This window comes from Bombyx mandarina, chromosome 16 (assembly GCF_030267445.1).
Source record: "Bombyx mandarina strain Sakado chromosome 16, ASM3026744v2".
Lineage (NCBI taxonomy): Eukaryota > Metazoa > Arthropoda > Insecta > Lepidoptera > Bombycidae > Bombyx > Bombyx mandarina.
This window is the reverse complement of record NC_143222.1, coordinates 426,039-447,574: the sequence shown is the minus strand read 5'-3', so window position 1 is coordinate 447,574 and position 21,536 is coordinate 426,039. Positions and strand designations below refer to the sequence as shown.

The window sequence follows — 21,536 nt, the reverse complement described above, 5'->3', positions numbered from 1 at the left end:
GCAGTAATGCGTTTCGGTTTGAAGGGTGGGACAACCGTTGTAACTATACTGAGACCTTAGAACTAATATCTCAAGGTGGGAGGCGACATTTGCGTTGTAGATGTCTATGGGCTCCGGTAACCACTTAAGATTAGGTGGGCCGGGAGCTCGTCCACCCATCTGTGCAATAACAAAGTAACGTGGGTTTATTAACTGTTTAGTATCTGTGAAAGTGCGAAAATTTAAAAAAATTAAACAAAACCGCTGGACGTAGCTTCTCGAAGTCTTCGAAAAGGTCCACTGAAAAAAATCTCAGTATATAATCAGCATATTGCAGAGATTATATTTTATCCCATATTATCTGATCTCATTTCATTTCATTCCATGTCAATTGATTAATATTTCAAATTAATCAAATCCATTTCACTCCATATTATCATTTTTCATAAAAAAAGATTAGGCTCTATGGCATGATACTTTTGCCTCTCTAGTTGGAAAAATAAAACTACTAAAGAAATACTCGATCGAAACGTTAAAATCCACTAATTTGTAACACGCACTCGCATAAATGTCATTCGTAGTACTCATTTCGGTAAAATTACTCGGTTACGAGATCACAACGTTAATATGAACTCGCACTCACAAAATAACACCGGGTACGTTTGCCGCTAGGGGCGCTGTTCCAATTGCATACAAATTTGAGCAAACTGGCTCGCTAGTGAGAACGTTACAAAACTCGCACTAAGCACACAGAATAGATCTAACGCTACACACCGTTTAAATATATTAATTCAGCCGGTTATTCTATTTTCCTTCAGTGCTTTGATGGCTGATTTAAGCCTAAGGAATTAGGAGCTAGTATATGTCCTCTGGATTGAGTGTGACTGCTAAATAAATCCAAATATTCTGTTAGCCAAATCACGTCTCTTGCAAAGGTAATACCGAAATGTTGTACACAGCTCTATATTATAGTCTTATTGGGGTCGGTATCGAATTTTTATGTGAAGCATAAAATGTTTACGGACTTAGTTTGAATTCTCTCGATTCTCGTGATATATCTGTTGGATTAGTGGCGACGCGGTTCCCAGAATATTATCTTTGTTAAAAATAAAATGAGTGGATAATAAATAAAGGAATTCTTATTTTATACCGATTAATCGCAAATAAAATACAATTTGAGCTGTTCTGTGTATGAATGAGACCTTGGATAACTGGAACTTGGGTGGCTTCAAGTAGCACCACGAAATCTTTTCCCATGAATTTTGTATATGAAGACTTAGGAATTCACAAGATAAGGAGCAGAAGTATTCTCCAAGTGTCGTAACAGCAGACTGCCTATAAAATTTACGTGTGCTAGTTTTGAGAGCCCATACGGGTGGATACCACCTTCTTGCTAATTTTTTTTATGATTGAGGGATTTATTTTGGGCCGGAGTCCTTTCCAATTTCATCAGAACAAATGGGCGAGCAAGGGCTCAGCAAAGAAGGATGGGATTTGCTAACGGCCACCCTGAGCTGAGAAGCTCCGGCGAGAAACTCAGAGCGCTGATGTTTAGGTTAGGTTGCCAGTCGAATTCTTTTCCGAGCTCGACGAGTACGGTTACCGGGTCTCTACTCTAGTGTTAACGCTAAAGGTGTCTAATGCAAGGGTTATTGGATCTGATGGATCGGTAAGGACGTGTCTAGGGCGACGACGGTGACTGGCTTCTGCGTGATTGGGATTCAGGGAGTAGTCAGTAATGATCTGTTAAGATTTGAAGGATATGACAAACCTTTTGCATTACAATTTGAAGATTACGACGACCGACGTCTCAAGACTTGTTGCTACATGAACGTTATATCTATGAGTCCCTTAATACTCATTTCATGCAATAAAAAAAATCTTTAAAATGTAAATCTGGATCTCTGCTCACTCGCGATTGGTATAGAGTCGTGATGATAAGTTTGAAACATGTCCGGAATACGAAATCTCTTGCAAAACAAACCGTACGGTACGGGTGACACTCAGGAAATCACACTTTTACTGTCGGGTTAATGAACTTTGCTTCAATGAAATGACGATTTATTTTACGTAGACGCTTAGCCGATCAGTAGGTACTCGGTGTTTAAGTCACAGTATTGAGATTGGACGATTAGCTAGATTTTCACTTAACGAGGGGTCACTCTTAGTCTTTTTTTTCACTCACATGTGCTATCTAATTATTATTTTTTATATTTTTTTTAGTGCCCTTGTAGGCAGTCGAGCATACGGCCCACCTGATGGTGAGTGGTTACCATCGCCCATGGACTTCAGCAATGCCAGGGGCAGAGCCAAGCCGCTGCCTACTGCGTACCTAATTGCATTGCAAGAAAGGTGGTCACCATATACCTGATGTTTGTTATAAGCATTACGCACTTTGAACCTAATTTTGAACGTCTGATACTAACCCTTTGAGCGTGAACCGTCTATAGATCGACTCTGTATTAGTGCGTATAAAGTGCGAAGCGTCGGAATACCGACTATTCCGCAATTTGATTAACAGGTATTAGGTATCGACGTGTTAGATGGCACAAGTATAATGTTTTTAATAAGTTAATAATATTTAGAAACAACCATTTAAGATTATATTGCTTTGAATTCAGCAATGATTTCTATATTTATTATTAAGTTAATTTTTTTTTTTTTTGTATAAGTTATTTTTTTCCAAAAATCCTTTAGCAATTTATGCAAAATATATAAAAATAAGCGCATCACTAAACTTTGTACAAGTGAAACGTAATGAAAATTAACATTAATTTGCCTAAATCGTATACATAAACTCCTAGTAATATAGTAGTAATAAATAGTATAGACAAATACTAGTAACTCCTTGGCCTTATTTCTAATGCTGTAATTCAGAGATGATTATAAAATGAACCGTCTATTTTTTTAAAAACAAAACAGATCCCATTCGGCTGTCGTAATTGGCAAATCACTAAGCTTTATTCAATTTGATGAAAAATTTTGCCTTCTAAAATTATGTGTGTTCCAAAAACATTCTTTATCTATATTATGTTAAGGACGACAATAGCATTACAATGTCACCTTTAAATTCGAAGATTTACCTGCCAACGTGGAACCTGATTCTGGTCATTGAACTTGTATTTTGGATGCTTATAGAGTTGGAGATATATGTACATACTAATATTGAATTACATTGGAAATTTAAAAATGTGTGCAAAATTTCTTTATTAGTGGAAGGATCGTACTCTTAAAATTATTATTCATTATAAAAATGTTTTTATTTTTAACAAATTTAAGAAAAGTGGTCGGGTTTATTACGTAACGTTGTATTTTCTTTTATTTATTAATTAAAAATAAGTCGTCATTCTGTATCTCAATATAAGTGCATACCTATTTTGTAACTAGTTATATAGAATAAGCTACAAATAAATAAATTTACAAAATCGACCTGTCTTGTCTGTGTGGCTTAATTAAGTTTCCTTCTTAGAAAATATATTTATGTGATAAATAACCAGTAAGATTTTTTGTCAATGCGGTTATTGACTCGGTTGGGGAGGAGAATGTCGTCTTTTCAGAGAGCAAACCGATCTAATTTTATGCCTGAATTGCAAAATCGTATAAAATATTATACATACGCATTTTTTCGTGCATAAGTTTTCTTTTTAACCGACTTCAAAAAAGGAGGAGGTTCTCAATTCGACTGTATGTTTTTAATAATTTAATAAGCCTGTGCAATCGCAATGGCAATCACAAATTTAACCACAGCTCGATCAATTGTAAATAATTGTTTCATTAAATGATACATCATAATATAAAAAATCTTCTAAAACATCAATCTAATATTACCAAGCTTTAGGAAGAATACGACAAGCAGAAACATTTCTGAATTAATAATGAAATGCGTATGCAATGCCAGTAGTATTCACGATGCAACACTTAGTAAACATAATAATAATATGTAGTTGTTGTCATTTGGAAAAGCCGGAATTTAAAAGACTTAGCGGTTACTAATTAATAAAAACTGGTTTCTTGGGTTCTGCGGTAGCTGTGAACATCTCTATACGTTTCTAAGGCAAGGGTCTGAGGTCAGTATCCTCAGGGGATGCTGCGTACAGTCGGATTGCGCCGGCGCAGCGCACGCTCGTCTGAGAACGAACTAAAGTGTAGAGAACTTTATCGGGTTTTCGTGTTTAAAGTGGTAAGCTACTTTGTAATCTATCTATATATATATAAATTAATTGCTGTTCGTTAGTCTCGCTTAAACTCGAGAACGGCTGGACCGATATGGCTAATTTTGGTCTTGAATTATTTGTGGAAGTCCACAGAAGGTTTAAAAGGTAGATAAATATGAAAATGCTCGGAATTAAATAAAAATAACAATTATATGTCCCCCGTCGGACGGATTCCTTTTGTTTGTTTTAAGTTTATTTCATACAAAAGTTTAGGTATTTTATTTATGGATTGAGGCAGTACGAAGTCTGCCGGGTCAGCTAGTACTAATAAATAAATTTACATTGGTTTTTACGGATGTTCCGCTATAACTACTGAACCGTGCATTCGATTAACTTGAGACTTGATATCCATGTAGAAAATACATGTACTTAATGGATAGGCTAATGTTTATATGAGTGTTGGACTGAGTCCTACACCAGCTGCGGGGGCGTTAATGATGAGAATCTTTGTGGGGGTGAGAAATAATAATGTTAATTTTAAACGCCCAGCGAAGCGGACGGGTACATCTAGTTATCTATATAATAATACGTGAAGCAAAAACTTTGTACCCCATTTTACGAAAATTGCGCGGACGGAGGAGTATGAAATTTCCCACATTTATAGAGAATATAGAGAAGGAGTGTAGAATGATATATTTTTTTAATTATTCATAAAAAATACATTAAATCAATAAAATCAACATTACACACACTAACATGTATTTGACACACACACGCATGCATACTATTTGTTTACTGGCAAACTTTTCATATTGCTTAAAGTCTATGGTCAAATTGGGAATAGTTTCAATGTCTTTATATTTGTTTAAAGAGTAGTCTTGGAAATCTGTGATTATAGAAGTATAATAGTCTTTTACAATAGAATCATGATAGTGTATAAACTTATAATTTCAATTAATTATAGTCGAATTTCAACTACCGATGGACCACTAGTTCTTTTTAAATATACATTCGTCTGGATGTCGACTAACCTGAAGACGTGAAGGGGAAATCTTAAGCTCACTAGAAAAAGGAATATTCCGAAGAATTCGAATTAAATCCAAACAAGGAAAACGGTGGTTTAAATCGGTGTAAACAAAAAAACGTCTGCCGATGTCCACGCAAAAACTACTGAGAGAATTCGATCTTTTTTTGTTTTGTTGAAAAATTTCTTTAAATATAAACTTATTAAAGTTTAAAGCTAATAAACACGCACTTACAGTAGTCTTCGATAGATGGCGTTATAAGTTCTCTGAATCCAGCTATGATTTTGTTACATGGATTAATACAAGATGCAACTCTCAGACACAGCCCACTGAGTTTCTCGCCGGATCTTCTCAGTGGGTCGCGTTTCCGATCCGGTGGTAGATTCTGCGAAGCACGGCTCTTGCTAGGATTCGTGTTAGCAACGTCGTTAGGTTTGAGCCCCGTGAACTCACCTACTAGTTACGGTTACGCTGGAATAGCCTCTCAAGGCTACCAGCTTATACAGTAAAAAAAAAAAAAAAACAATATGCAACTAAAATTAACACGAACAAAGTCGATTCAAAGATCGATTTTTGTTTGATGGAGTTGCTACATTGGTCAGTTGTTGTTGGTAATTCAGTACAACGGCTGCCCCGTCCTTCAAACCGAGACGCATTACTGTTACACGGCAAAAATAGGCAGGGTCGTGGTACCTAACCGTGTGTACTCACAAAAGGTCCTACCACCAGTAAGATTTTCAATAACACATGTCTCTTCTGAACCCAAGATCCAGTATTTCAGTAGCTCTACGCGATATCACTATGCAAACAGAGTGATGACATCATAAGTTAGTAATTTGTTTTCATTACCAGGTCCTTGACCGACGTCCGACAGATAAAAACATTTCCAATTTGTATGTATTAACATAAAGTAGGTATTTTCTCCGTCTCCAAATTTAACGAATTTTATTTCTTTTCTTTTGGTATCAATTTAGGGTTCTAGGATGTGTGATGCGTAATATATGGTTATATAACAAGAATAACCACTTAGCCTCTCCACTCCAATCTCCACTCCCACCTACTCGCGGTGAACCCTGTTACGTCGAGTAACCTATCGTTGAGATTGCGGTATCCAATCCCTTTGGAAACGTAGGTCGACAAGCAGACGGGAGGAAAGGGGGACTCCGGTCATTTATAGATACTTTACACCGGAGGTCAGTCGTTGGCAGCAGGGCGTACTGACTACTACAACCAACATCACTGCGGCGCAGAAGGCAAGGGGAAACCACTGCGCTAGTTTTCCCAAGTAATCCTATGAAAGCGGACCAAGTACAGAATGAGATTGTATGCGATCCGGCTACCACCCGGCGCCGTGTCGAGTCCAGGTCACACGGTGTGAAATATGTTACTGGCCACCCTGCTGCGGCTCACCAGGCACAGTGCGGACAGAATGTTACTGGTGACAGAACAGCGGATCATCGAGCACAACTTCGCAAGAAGATGAAAATTGGAACCTGGAATGTCCGAGGCATGCTCCAACCCGGAAAACGAGAGATCTTAGACAAAGAGCAAGCACACTACAACTTGAAAATATTGGGAATTACGGAAACACATATGAGAGGATCGGGCTTTTACACTACCCCAAAAGGCCATACTGTGTACTTCTCAGGCCCAGAAAATGAAAGTAAGCATGGTGTAGCGTTGTCTGTAGTGGCCGATATCAACAAATCGGTGTTAGGATATAACCCAGTAAGTGATCGCATACTGACAGTGAGGATCAACACAAAACCGTGTCGTCTTAATGTGGTTGTAGTGTATGCGCCCATCTCAACGTCATCCGATGCCGACATTGATGAGTTCTATAACCAACTGGACGACACTTTAAGAAATCTGGCTAGAAGAGATATCACTTTGGTAATGGGTGATCTTAATGCTAAGGTTGGTGATACGTCCAGAGAACATCACCTTAAAGATATAGTCGGCACATACGGGCTTGGCATCAGGAACAACAGAGGTGAAAGATGGCTGCATTTCTGTGCTGAAAACTCCCTAACAATAATGAACACATGTTTCAAAAACCACCCGAGGCGACTTTATACGTGGATAATGCCAGGCGATCGAGCGCGCAATCAAATCGATTATATTGCTATCGATAAGAGATGGAGATCGTGCATTAGCAGTGCCAAGACCTATCCTGGCGCTGACTGTGGAAGTGACCACAAACTCCTGGTAGCAGACATTAGTCTCAAACTAAAGAGGTGTAAACGAACATCTCTTTCAACGCAGAGGAGGCTCGACCGCGGTGAACTGGCAATTTTCAGGGAACGTTTCGACATCAAATCGGCCAACACTATTATGGACCATAATGACATTGACGAAAACTGGAACAGATTAAAGGCCCTAATCCTATCGTCGCGTAATGACTCCCAGAAGAAATCGGCAGATGCTCCGAGGAAAGAGTGGATAACAGAGGAGACGTGGAAGGCTATCAGAGAGCGAAAGGAACTACTCATAGGCAATGTCGAATCTACTATTACAGATTACCGCGAAGCCTCGGCAAGAATTCAACTGCTCTGCCGTAGGGACTATAATGATTACCTTAACTCAATCTGTCAGGATATTGAAGATCATGCGCAGAAGTTTCAAACCCGAGACATATTTTTGAAAATCAAAAATATCACGAGAGAGTTTAAGGCAAAAACATGGGCTATAGAGACTGAGGAGGGCAAGCTATTGAGTGAGATAGATGAGGTAACGGAGAGGTGGCGATCGTATTGCGAAAAATTGTATGCCGTTCCTGCAGGACAGGATGGAGAATCCCGAATGCTAGAAATAAACTACCGGGAACCGGAGATTATAGAATCCGAAATCAGAGGTGCCCTGCATAAACTTAAAACGAATAAGGCAGCTGGTAGGGACGATATTTTCGCTGAGGAATTAAAACATTTAGGAGATCGAGGAATTAAGCTGCTGCTTGATCTGTGTAACCAGGTATGGAGGACAGGCAAATGGGTCAAAGACTGGAAAGAATCTCTGCTTATTCCACTACACAAGAAAGGATCAACGCGAACATGTAGTAATTACCGAACAGTAGCATTAATATCGCACGCTAGTAAAGTAATGCTTTATGTAATTAACGGAAGACTACAGTCCTATATTCAGTAGCAGATCCCTAGTGAACAGGCGGGTTTTGTGAAGGGTCGAGGAACACGAGAACAAATTGTAAATGTAAGGCAAATAATTGAGAAAAGTCGGGAGTTTAACAAGCCAATACTCTTGTGTTTCATAGATTACACAAAAGCTTTTGATTGTGTTCGGTGGGACTGTTTGTGGAGAATTCTGCGGGAAATGGGCGTACCTCAACATCTAGTATCATTGATCGCTAGCCTTTACCGGGATGGTGTGTCTATGGTTAGAGTGAATGACGTCATCTCGGGACCTTTTAAGCCGGAAAAAGGTGTGCGACAGGGGTGCATACTTTCTCCTATTCTTTTCAATGTGTATGGAGAATATGTAATGAGAAAAGCCTTAGAGGAGTGGGAGGGGGGCATCTCAGTCGGTGGCATAAAAATTAGCAATCGGAGATATGCGGACGATACCACGCTTTTCGCGTCATCTGAGAAGGAGCTTGCTGACCTATTCCGTAGAGTGGAGTATGAGAGTAGTTTGGTGGGGCTCTCCGTTAATAAGTCCAAAACAAAGGTCATGATAGTGGACAGAACCAGTCAACTCTCAAGAACTGGAGAGCTATCAGATCTAGAATTCGTCAGCGAGTTCATATACCTCGGGTCCTTACTGACCGACCGCGGAGGCAGTGAGGGAGAGATAAGGAGGAGGACGCAGATGGCCAAAACAGCGATGACCAAGCTCAAACGAATATGGCAAAATCGCAAAGTCTCTAACGTCACGAAAATGAGACTCGTCCGAACCTTAGTTTTCTCAATCTTTCTCTACGGGGCAGAGTCCTGGACAATTAAGGCATCCGAGCGCAAGAAAATAAATGCATTTGAAATGTGGTGCTGGAGACGAATGCTCCAAATTCCGTGGACGGCCAAGAGGACAAATAAATCTATCCTGGATCAGCTTCGCATCCGAGTCAGGCTCTCAACAATCTGTTACCAGAGGATCCTCAGCTACTTCGGTCATATTGCCCGCCGACAGTCAGATAACTTGGACAAAGTGATTGTGACGGGCAAAGTAGAAGGAAAGAGACCCCGCGGCCGATTACCTAGCCGTTGGTGTGATCAAGTAACCGCTCTAACTGGGTTGCCAGTCGCAACCGCCATTCGAGCAGCTGAGCACCGGACGAGATGGAAACAGCTCACGAGACAGGCAACGGTCAAGTTTCAGGGACACGACCTTCAGCAATGAAGAAAGCGACGAAGAAGAAGAAGGTATCAATTTCGTAGGTCAATAAAGAATGCTCAAGCCTTTACCTTGGTTGGTTGGGGTCTGTATACAGCTGTATACAGCAAATCATTTTACAGGACTCGGCGAGTAAATTAACCCACAGACACAGCCCACTGAGTTTCTCGCCGGATCTTCTCTGTGGGTCGAGTTTCCGATCCGGTGGTAGATTCTGCGAAGCACTGCTCTTGCTAGGGTTCGTGTTAGCAACATCGTCAGGTTTGAGCCCCGTGAGCTCACGTACTAGCTCGGTAAATCTAGAATAGCCCCTCGAGGTTACCACAATAGGTAGGAAAAAAATATTCACATTCACTGCTGAGTGAGACCGCTGTCTCGTTCTAACTGGCTCAGCAGTGATATCGGTAAAAATCTCAGGGCTTGTCAGATAAATGTAATGTAGAAAGGTTACACGTACATAGAACAAAAAATGCATATGTATGTATGTGTATATCAAAAGAAGCTGTTAAGATGAGAGATAAGCCGAATGCCAAGAATATGGTTTAATATAAGTTAATTTATAGCTTTCTTACCTATGTTGTTATCATTTTATGTTTAATTAAATAATTAAATGCTGTTAGATTTTAAATTATTAGAAATTGTTGTAATATGTATGTGTATATAGCTCTGTGTATTTCGAACACAAGGTGGTTTTGTAAGTCACAAAGTTGCTGACTGTAACAGTATTTTGTGCTTTGATTATTCAAATTTACATTCTAAATAACTGGCGGAGACAACCGCATCTAGTATTCCAAAGGAAAGGCACCTCATCGCTTCCACATGGCCTGGAGCTTAATGCTGTAAACACATTCAAAGAATCACTTGTAATTCCTATTCTAATATTCAACTGTTCTAGCTACTGAACTGGCTCCTTAAGGCCATCACATGACATGAGTTAGTTTATGTAAAATAACTAGAAATACGTTGGATTTCGTGTAATATGTTTTTACGAGATGAGCATGAGCACTCTTGATGGTGAGTGGTTACCCTTGCTAATGGACGTCGGTAGTAGGGGGGTACAACCTCCACCTAAAATTGAACCCGCTAAAGCGTAATTACTGGACTCAGGACCGATTATAAGCCGCTACAGGTTCATATACGTGTCTGTTACGGTCACGAAGCAGTCCTGAGTTCATATCTGAAGGCTGGGGAAGCCGTTATCCACGCAGTATAGTTGAGACTTTGATATCAGCCAGTGAGTTGTATGAGGATTATTAATTTAGTGTTTTCTTTAAAACCTCAATGACAATGAGTCCGCATGCCTCAATTCACCAAAAAAGTGTACATTCGATATAAAAACACAGAAGATAATCTCAAGTTACGGTGTGCGCTGCTTTTGCTACATTTATTGTATGTGTAGTGACGCAACGAAGGTTTTTTTTTTTTTGTCAAGAGGAAATCGCCGTACTCCCACCCTTCACTGGGGATGGCGGGCGGAATATGTCGGAGTCGGACCGCCTAAAACCTCCTGTCGCTCAATAACCAACGTCCGAGCCTCGCATGAGACATGACTCATGAAAAGGCAAAGGGGGGAGAGTGAAGCGTTTAGTGCAGAGCACATCTCTCCAATCACCCTCCCCAGAAATGAGGGGTAATATTATGTTCCTCCGAGCGGTGTTACTCTCTTTTGTTCGGAACTAGTATGTACAAGCTAATCATGTAAATATCGTTCGGACGATTCGGGATTATGCCAGATTTTTTATTCCGTGATTGTTACCGCTTCATTTAAAATTTTTCAGCTTTACAAGACACTTGTTCTAATGTAATTTTTTTTTTAATTTATTCCTTATATGTGTGGACAAGCTCATAGCCCACCTGGTGCTATGTGGTTGCCGGAGCCCATAGACATCTACAATGTAAGCGACGCCACCTACTTTGAACTGTGAGTTCTAAGGTCTCAGTATAGTACAACGGCTGCCCTACCCTTCAAACCGAAACGCATTACTGCTTCTCTGCTGAAATAGGCAGGGTGATGGTACCTACCCATGAGGACTCACAAGAGGTCCTACCACCAGTATTTAGATCTCGTATAAAAAGCACGACGGTGAGCAAGTTGTGTCGAACCTCGAGGCGTGGGGTTCGATGCCACTGGACTATGTGAACAAACTTCCGCGACAAAAGATGTAAACCTTCAAAACTTTATCACCTTGTAAAACTAAGTCGTAAAAAGCTAAATCATTAAAATTTCCAACATTAATATTACAATATTACGAACAAGTTTCAAGAGCTTTTTTTTTTACTGGAAAATAGTTTGAAGCTCCATAAATGAGTGCGAAAGTTTCCTCGTAAAATTTTGTAGTCATCAACTTTAGGAAAAGAAATCGTATAACTAAAACGACAACATGAAGTTTAATATTTTTAAGTGCTATGGCTTCGATTTCCTAGAGGCCCATGAACAGAATATGAAAATGAACAAGGTGTATTGAAGAAAGAAACATCTCCCTCTCCTCTCCCCCTCCTCCTTGCGAGGACATGACAAATACAGATGAATAATATAGGAAAAAAAATGGAGGAGAGAAGCAGCCGCCCCAGATGAAGAAAGAAGAGTGAAGAGTGAAGAGAAGAAAGAAGTCTTCCCATCTCAGAACCTCAAGCCTGCTACACACCATCCTGCAGTGCATTACCCCTGCCTCAATAGGCAGGGTGTCACATGTCCGGGCAGGGGGGTTTCCCCGAGGCCCGCCCCGTGCCCCCGCAAAGGGACGCGATGACCCCACAGAGGAAATAGTAGAAACTTGAGTAGAAGATGAGGAAAAGGAAAAGCGAGCCTCATTTCGTTTACACAACCTGTTTCCAGGATAATGACCTAAGAGCAAATAAAATGGAAAAAATTTAACAAATTAATTAATGGAACTTGGAAAGCCTTCTAAAATTTACAAAATCGTTTATTTATGTGCTTTAAGAAATAAATGCCCTGGTGTACTCGTACCAAATGATATTACTATGTCAGTGTTGAAATCACGCTAGCAGGTGCCAATTTTTCCCCGACATGCTTTCACAATGAAATAACACTGTGCATTTGGCTCCAGAAAGCTTATAAATATGTGTTGTGACCAGATTCTGGACACAGTAGGGAGTTGCCCGCGGCCAACACCACAAGGAGCCTCGCGGCGCCATTCCGAGGTGTCTCAGAATACCCCACTGTACCAGAACCAGATTTTGAATTAACTTGCACCCACTTTTTCAGTTAATAACTTGACATACTCATGATCATGTTAGATCTTATAACGTCAATACTAATTGACCGTTTCTATTTCAGATCAACATGATGGTGCCACTAATATTCCTGATAATTAACGCAGCAACTTCGGTAAGTTAAAAAACCTAGCGCAGTAATTTACATAGTATAGAAGGCTGTAGGGAATTACATATTAATATTAAGACTTTACTGGTGGTAGGACCTCTTGTAAGTCTACACGGGTAGGTACCACCACCACCCTGCCTATTTCTGCCGTGAAGCAGTAATGCGTTTCGGTTTGAAGGGTGAGGCAGCCGTTGTAACTATGGGCTCTAGCCACAATTTAACACCAGATGGGCTGTGAGCTCGTCCACCCATCCAAGCAATAAAAAAAAAACTTCCAATTATTGAGAGAATGAAAAATTATCACAGATTTCCAAACGATAAATTATTTACACCGGTCAAAGTGTTTTGTGTGTGTGGTATACTTTCTAACGGCTATTGACCAAGTTATGAATATTCATTAACTCTTACTGCTTTGCTAATTATTGTTTTAACGCATCAAATTTGTGATGGTCAATTTCGGGTGTGTGACTAACCCATACGCAGATGGGTATCTCATGTCCTGAAGCTCTAAAAGATAATAGTTAGCGGTACTCATTCGCTAAGCTAGGCGTGTTAATAGGTATAAACTAGTGAGCGCCCAGTAGTCGAAATTCGACTAGTTATAATTATTTAATTTTAATTATAAGTTTGAACAATTTTTTTTATTGCTTATATGGGTGGACGAGCTCACAGTCCACCTGGTTTTAAGTGGTCACTGGAGCCCATAGACATCTACAAGGTAAATGCGCCACCCACCTTGAGATATAAGTTCTAAGATCTCAGTATAGTTACAACGGCTGCCCCACCCTTCAAACTGAAACGCATTACTGCTTCACGGCAGAAATAGGCGGGGTGGTGGTACCTACCCGTGCGGACTCACAAGAGGTCCTACCACCAGTATAAAATATAATTATTATGGTTCTATTGTCAAAGACTTCTATAATCACGGATTTCGCCAAGACTACACTATACACAAATAATATTAGTGACAAACATTATTAATCTATTTTCAGTTTGACCACAGATTTTAACAATAAACACAAGAGTATAATAATATATGCGTGTGTATGTGTGTCAAAAATACGGTAGTGTGTGCAATGTTTTTTTTATTTATTTAATGTATTTTTTATGCGTAATTTAAAAACAAATTTAGCATTCTGCACTCCTTCTCTATATTCTATATAAATATATGTGGGAAATTTCATACTCCTCCGTCCGCGCAATTTTCGTAAAAAGGGATACAAAGTTTTTGCTTCAGGTATTAATATATAGGTAATTGTGGTTTTGTATACACATTTTTTGTAAATCAGCATTCCGGATTGAAGGCAGTTGCTAAATCGACCTCCATTGACAGTTTTCTTAGTTCAGTTATTATTTAAAATGAATGATTTACGAAGGCACCCTACGATGTTACCCTCCATGAGCTTTTATACACTCACCAATTACTGTTATAGCTACGAATCTCGGTGCCAGTTTAGATGGCAGGAGTAGGGTATTGTTACTTAGCTTAAATAGACTGTTGTTACTTAAATTCCGGATTTTATGCAGGCTCAGTGGTGTGGGCTAGGAGAGGCCTATGTCCAGCAGTGGACAACTGTGGGCTGTTGATGATGATGATGATGATGACTTAAATGCGACTGAGCCCTCAGCCATCAAAAAGTCGGTAACGGTGTTTGCTTGTCATGTCTTTAAAGTTCCCTGTAAATACAAGTGAGACCTAATTAGAATCGGAAAGACAATAAGATGATGGTCCTACTACTTAAGTAGTGCTTTAGGTTGCACCGTGCATACTACTGTACTGTTACTGGTGGTAGGACCTCTTGTGAGTCCGCTCAGGTAGGTACCGCCACCCCGCCTATTTCTGCCGTGAAACAGTAATACGTTTCGGTTTGAAGGGCGGGGCAGCCGTTGTAAATATACTGAGACCTAAGAACTTATATCTCAAGGTGGGTGGCACATTTACGTTGTAGATGTCTATGGGCTCCAGTAACCACTAAACATCAGGTGGGTTGTGACCTCGTCTACCCATCAAAGCAATAAAAATAAAAACTGGGTCCAAAAATCGCTTAGGCCACTTGCAGTCAGTTTATATGGCACCATGTAATATATAATATAATATCTCATTAATTCTTACGTTTTCTGAACCACGTCTTAGGTCATGTACTTAAAATTTATGTCATTAGGGAAATCAAATTAATCCTAATGCAAAGAGTAATTAAGGGCGCTTGAGGCCAAGTCGGAACGAGAATTACAGCTAATGAAATAAATTCTTCGCTTTGGATTTAATATTGACTGTGCGTCATTATCATTGAAGTTGATATTCTGGTAATGTGGAATTAAATTAATGTCGCATTACGAAACTCTTGAAGGGTAGATTAACAATATGAAGACATACTTAACATATGAAGTCGTCGTGGCCTAAGGGATAAGACGTCCGGTGCATTCGTGTTGAGCGATGCACCGATGTTCGAATCCCAAGCGGGTACCAATTTTTCTAATGAAATACGTACTCAACAAATGTTCACGATTGACTTCCACAGTGAAGGAATAGCATCGTGTAATAAAAATCAAAACCCGCAAAATTATAATTTGCGTAATTACTGGTGGTAGGACCTCTTGTGAGTCCGCGCGGGTAGGTACCACCACCCTGCCTATTTCTGCCGTGAAGCACTGATGCGTTTTGGTTTGAAGGGCGGGGCAGCCGTTGTAACTATACTGAGACCTTAGAACTCATATCTCAAGGTGGGTGGCGCATTTACGTTGTAGATGTCTATGGGTTCCAGTAACCACTTAAAACCAGGTGGGCTGTGAGCTCGTCCACCCATTTAAGCCATAAAAAAAAGATATTGAATATGCCCTTGAATTTATTCCAGGTGCACACAGCCAAACAGCAAGTTCAGCTTTCAGACTCCTACCTCCCGGTGGCCATGCAGATCATAGCTCACCTCACGGACCAGATGGCCTTCGAAGTGGACGATGTAACTCCATCATCCATATCCACAACGACAACCACAAAGCCGTATGTTACGACTCCAAAACCTGGAGTCAAACCCACAACTAACGGGTGGTGGAGCCATCTTACAACCAAGAGGTTGGCTTGTGTATATCCGCTGATTTAGTAATTTATAAAAAAATCGATTAATCAAAATTATAATTTGTGTAATTACTGGTGGTAGGACGTCTTGTTACTCCGCACGGGTAGGTACCACCATCCTGCCTATTTCTGCCATGAAGCAGTAACAGTTTCGGTTTGAAGGGTGGGGCAGCTGTTGTACTGTACAAACTAAGACCTTAGAACTCATATCCCAAGGTAAGTAGCAGCATTTACGTGGTCGATGTCTTTGGGCTCCGAGGAGCACTTAACATCAGGTGGGACGTGAGCTCGTCGACCCACAAAAACAATAAAAAAAGATATGTGGTGTCGTGGGACACCGGATAGGAACGAAGTTCCTTATTATAAAAATGATAATTTTAAGTTCTATTCGAGATATAGACAAATAAAACTGGAGGTTTCGCACCAACTCACGGTCATTCGGTAGCGTGCGAACTTATTGTGGTACACTTCATACGCGGTTGTTTGCATAAGAGTTAGAGTATTGCACAAACGAACGCTCTGAGATCGTGGTCTCCTCCTTGCGTCGATAATCCTCAGTGCTGAGGGTCGTGGCCTCCTCTAATAACTTTCTCCTGTATTATCTTGCGGCATTCCTGCCTGTCCTCGGTTGTGTGGATAGCAACGTGGACTGAGGTATTGAGAGTGGAGCGTATTTGGTCCGACCAGCCTTGTCCAGCATGGTGATTTTGCCAGCCATTAACAGTCCACGGACGTTCCATGTTCCAATCCGATGTTGGTTACCAATTGGTAGTTGCTCGATTTTGGTGGTCTGAGCTTCGCCTTTATTATTACTTGCTACTGGGGCGTGGCGTAGAACCCCGGTGGAAGCTTCGGTAACATATTTCATACCAGCCGGCCCGGGTACCAGATTTTTTTTTATTGCTTAGTTGGGTGGACGAGATCACAGCCCACTTGGTGTTAAGTGGTTACTGGAGCCCATAGACATTCACAACGTAAATGCGCCACCCACCTTGAGATATAAGTTCTAAGGTCTCACATATAGTTACAACGGCTGCCCCACCCTTCAAACCGAAACGCATTACTGCTTCACGGCAGAAATAGGCAGGGTGGCGGTACCTACCCGTGCGGACTCACAAGAGGTCCTACAACCAGTAAATGGCGCCGGGTGTCAATCGTGGTCAATGGATGATAAAAAATATGTTATTTTTTGTACGTTATTACAAAGTTCGTTCCAAAACCTCATAATTACAGTTGAATTGGAAGCAGTTAAATAAAAAAGTTTATGCAAATCATTTTGAATTAAAATGTCGACAATCGAAATTTAAGTTAAAGTTGTGTGCTGTATGTGTGTGTTGTGTTTGTCATAGTTAAAATGTACAGTTATCATTTGTGCAGGATTCATATGTGAATAGACTTGAAGTCTGTACCGCATAGGCTGTCTGCATTTTACCAACGGCACTTTCACATTATGACTGAGTGCTCTGAGGAATTATTCGAGATGATACCGTCATCTCGTTTTTACCATCGCAATGCCCGCCACCGGAGTAGAGCTCATCCAACTACCTGGAGCCGCTGCGGTCATCCACAGTGCGTTTCCAGAGATCTTTTTTGCCACGTACCATCCGGCTATGAAATGAGCTCCCCTCCACGGTGTTTCTCAAGCGCTATGACATGTCCTTCTTCAAACGAGGCTTGTGGAGAGTATTAAGCGGTAGGCAGCGGCTTGGCTCTGCTCCTGGCGTTGCTGAAGTCCATGGGCGACGGTAAACACTCACCATCAGGTGTGCTCGACAGCCTGCAAGGGCAATAAAAAAAAAGATATCCCCGAACTACGAACAATTCATCGCGTTTATCACTATGGCAGCAACAAGTGATACTTACCAAAGTTCCGAATGCGATCATGCTTGCGTCATCCGCAAAAGTCGAACACTACTTTTACACGTGTTCCGAAAAGTTTGAAGCTCTCTGTGAAGTTCGTATGGCAACTTACAAATTTGTATTCGTCTTTTAAAGATTGATGTTTGAGAACCGGTGGTAGGACCTCTTGTGAGTCCGCACGGGTAGATACCACCGCTACGCCTATTTCTGCCGTGAAGCAGTAATGCGTTTCGGTTTGAAGGGTGGGGCAGCCGTTGTAACTATACTGAGACCTTAGAACTTATATCTCAAGGTGTGTGGCGCATTTACATTGTAGATGTCTATGGGTTCTAGTAACCACTTAACACCAGGTGGGCTGTGAGTTCGTCCACACACCTAGGCAATAAAAAAAATAAAATAAAAAAAAAACCGCTTGCTCGACCAACTTACAAAAATGAATAAAGGAAGCTAATTTTACAAATAACTTCATTTGACAAAATTTTGGATTGTTGGTTTAAAATTATGGTATTGGAATAGGATTAGAATTATTGGCTGCAATAGGAAAGTGGTGTTTTGTGGGATTTAGTTTAAGATTAACAATCTTCTAAAAAATAGTATGGTTTTGGCAATTAAATGGTGATGACGTTTTTAATTGAATATATTCGTTACTCTATGTATGACACTAGGCGCCTCTAATTCGTTTAGTTTTTGTTCAACAAAAATGCAGGCGTTTCCGGATCCTCCCGATCCATTAACTTGAGGTACCTACAAGCACCGGTCCCCGTCCTCGTCGAACCGGTCGCCTGCGACGAAGAGCTCGACGAGAGAATTAACCCATAGACACAGCCCACTGAGTTTCTCGCCGGATCTTCTCAGTGGGTCGCGTTTCCGATCCGGTGGTAGATTCTACGAAGCACTGCTCTTGCTAAGTCCAGTGCTAGCAACACTCCCGGTTTGAGCCCCGTGAGCTCACCTACTAGATCGGTGAATCTAGAATAATCGCTCGAGATTACTAGAATACGCTGGAAAAAAAACCATTTCCAAATGGTTTTATGTAAATACTTTGTTACATTACGAACATGTTTATGGTTTGCAATGTTTACTAAGCTTTAAGGGTGCGGGTACATAAACATAGCGGATTTGAAGTTGCAAACCTTTTTAAGGGAGTAAAAAAAATGAATTTTCAAAACTTTCAGACCAGAACTCACAACACGTCCCCACAAACCAGGATTCTACGCGCCGTCATCACCACCAAGCGTCACAGACCGATTCAACCATTACTGGCAACGATTTATCCTGCTACCACTTGAACAAGCGACTCAGTACACTGTCATCAGACCGCAAGAGCCCAAGACAGAAGCCTCATTGCTTTCCATCCATCAAGAACAGGTTCAGCCTTTGGTCGAACCAAGACCTCAACACCAAAATCTTCTGCCGCCATACGAAGTCAAAATCTCGAGTAGGTCAGACGGCTTTGTTATTGATGAAGACCTGACTGATGATAGTTTGCAGTACTTGACTGATGACGTGAAGGAACTAATCAAGATCGCCCGCAATCCTGGTGATGATAGGGTGGTGGATGTTTGGGATGGATTCAGATCAGGCCCGGAGCCCATATCAGCTAGAGCGAAGCTGTCATCATCCAACTTGAGGTTGTTGTTGCTTTATGATCTACTGAGCAGGGACGCGAAGAGACAGAGACTCTCAGATTTCAGTGTGAGTAATAACGATTTGACGTCTTATTTTTACGGTAGTTAGACAGATAACCCCCTGACTCCTTTCGTCTGGTACAAGGTAGGTCAGATATAGGACCAAATAATGTACATATCGCAAAGCATCTCACTGAATTATTTACTATCGTACCAGACCATTACCTCATTCTTGAACCCGGTTAGGATTCAATAAGTATCAATAAAACAAAAGTTGTTTCGTAAAGCCAAGATCTTAACTTGGCGGAGGCATAACTGGCTGCCTTTCAGCTTTAACTACACCATAAAGATTTTGATATTTTACGAGAAAATGGTAGTAAAATAAATTTGAAGCAGCCAACGGTGCGAGAAACATTTATTTGTTGAAGATCCGCGGTCTTAAGGTCAAGACGCCCGGCCTACCTACTCATATCTTGTGTTGCGATTATATTGGAGTTCCAAATTCCGGTCGACAGGTATCAGCTTTTCTAAGAAAATACGTGCCTGAGATGTGTTGAGGTGTTTTTCCTATGAAAACCGAACCAGCAAAAATGTTACATTGTTTCGAATCGTAATTTTAGTTTCTCATTCAGGTTATTCATAAAGCTATGTCAAAAAACCCTCAACAACTCGTTTTTGCAACAATGACCCTCACAGGCTATTAACTGATGATATCAAATTATTTCATGCACATTATCTTTAACAAAAGTACGAGGCATTTCTTTCCGAGGATCCTTTAACGATCCTTAATAAAGTTCGATGATAAACTCTTGTCTTGATTGCCGCGATATTTATTGCCAAATAAAACATGAACATGCCTTCACTTTGGCGGGCCCTTAATAAATTATTTTATAAGGAATTTTCCTCCTTCAAGATTGTTAACCCTTCGAAGGGTTTTAACGGTGTTAAGGTTTCAAAATCGATTTTATGTACAGCTTAATCAACTTCATTATATTGTTTTTTTTATTTTTGGGATAAATTTTCTTTTTCGGCTGCGCGTGGGTAGTTTATAAATTTTCATCAGCCGCCTCACAGTACGCGCTGCCGTTAACTGTAATATTAAACACTAGCGGCCCGCTCCGTCTCCGCTCGGGTCTTTAACAAAAATTTCCACATCGTTTTATTTTTTTAAATAAAAGAACGTTTATTGCGGCATAACTATAATAGTTAGACCTAAGCTGTCGCGACACTTTTTGTAAATAATAATGTGTTCTACAAAGTCGTAGTACATTATTTTATTCTATTATCAATAGTTTTCACAGGGCACGCTATATAAAGAAGATGTAATTTTTGTACACCTTGGGTTACATTATTGGAGTGTTAATAAGGATCCCAAATTTTTTTAAAACATGTTACTCGGGAATAGTGTAGCTTCCAGACAATGAAAGAATTTTTCAAATCTGTTCAGTAGTTTCGGAGCCTATTCAATACAAAGAAACAAACAAATCTTTCCTCTTTATAATATTAGTATAGATTTTGATTAGTTTAAATTTCTTGAATTATCCCTATGTACCAATTTCTTTTCAGGGTTTCTCGCCAGAAGTCATGAAGGCGTTAGTGGAATCTTCGAATGGGGGAGCACGTGCGCAGTTGAAAATGGCCCTATCGAAGATGGTTGAACGTGGAGACTGCGGTCACGAGTACGCTAACAACAGAGCAAAGGAAATGGTAACGGAGCTGGAAAAGGACGAGTCCAAGCTGTCTTCCGAGCTCAGATACCTTCAGCCCTTGGTTTATAAATATTAGGAACTTACAACTGCTTCACAGGAATCCCATAAGAATGTAAAGTCGCTGATTTAGTTAAATAGTAAAATATATTAAAACATCACAGCATCCTTTAATTTAATAATAAAATTTGATAATAATATGCCAATTAACGTGCCAAAATTGGAGTGGAATCGGTTATGAAATATCGTACAATGACACTCGAAATATTACTATCACCATACTATCTTATACCTTTAAACGAGCAATTCTTGTATATATATTTATATATAATCTGAATATCGGAAACGACTCCAACGATTTTCATACAATTTAGTATACAGGGGATTTCGGGGGCGATAATTCCATCTAGCTACGATTTATTTT

At 40.3% G+C, this 21,536-nt stretch overlaps 2 protein-coding genes across 3 annotated transcripts; both read left to right on the top strand.

Moving 5' to 3' along the window:
* Positions 1 to 4,032: 4,032 nt before the first annotated feature.
* ImpE3 (Ecdysone-inducible gene E3) lies at positions 4,033 to 21,273 on the top strand. Of its 2 annotated transcripts, none has more exons than XM_028178761.2 (5): positions 4,033 to 4,159; positions 12,801 to 12,851; positions 15,698 to 15,843; positions 18,954 to 19,473; positions 20,973 to 21,273. In XM_028178761.2, the coding sequence occupies exons 1-5, from the start codon at positions 4,064 to 4,066 to the stop codon at positions 21,189 to 21,191; spliced, it is 1,032 nt and encodes a 343-aa protein (XP_028034562.2). In that variant the 5' UTR covers positions 4,033 to 4,063; the 3' UTR covers positions 21,192 to 21,273. The 2 variants fall into 2 exon arrangements, with proteins under 2 accessions (XP_028034562.2, XP_089589933.1); XM_089733807.1 differs by having other exon boundaries at positions 4,035 to 4,159; positions 15,698 to 15,915.
* On the top strand, positions 6,137 to 9,525 carry LOC149501190 (uncharacterized). The gene has a single exon (XM_089733803.1). The coding sequence runs from the start codon at positions 6,452 to 6,454 to the stop codon at positions 8,300 to 8,302; it is 1,851 nt and encodes a 616-aa protein (XP_089589929.1). The 5' UTR covers positions 6,137 to 6,451; the 3' UTR covers positions 8,303 to 9,525.
* Positions 21,274 to 21,536: the final 263 nt, after the last annotated feature.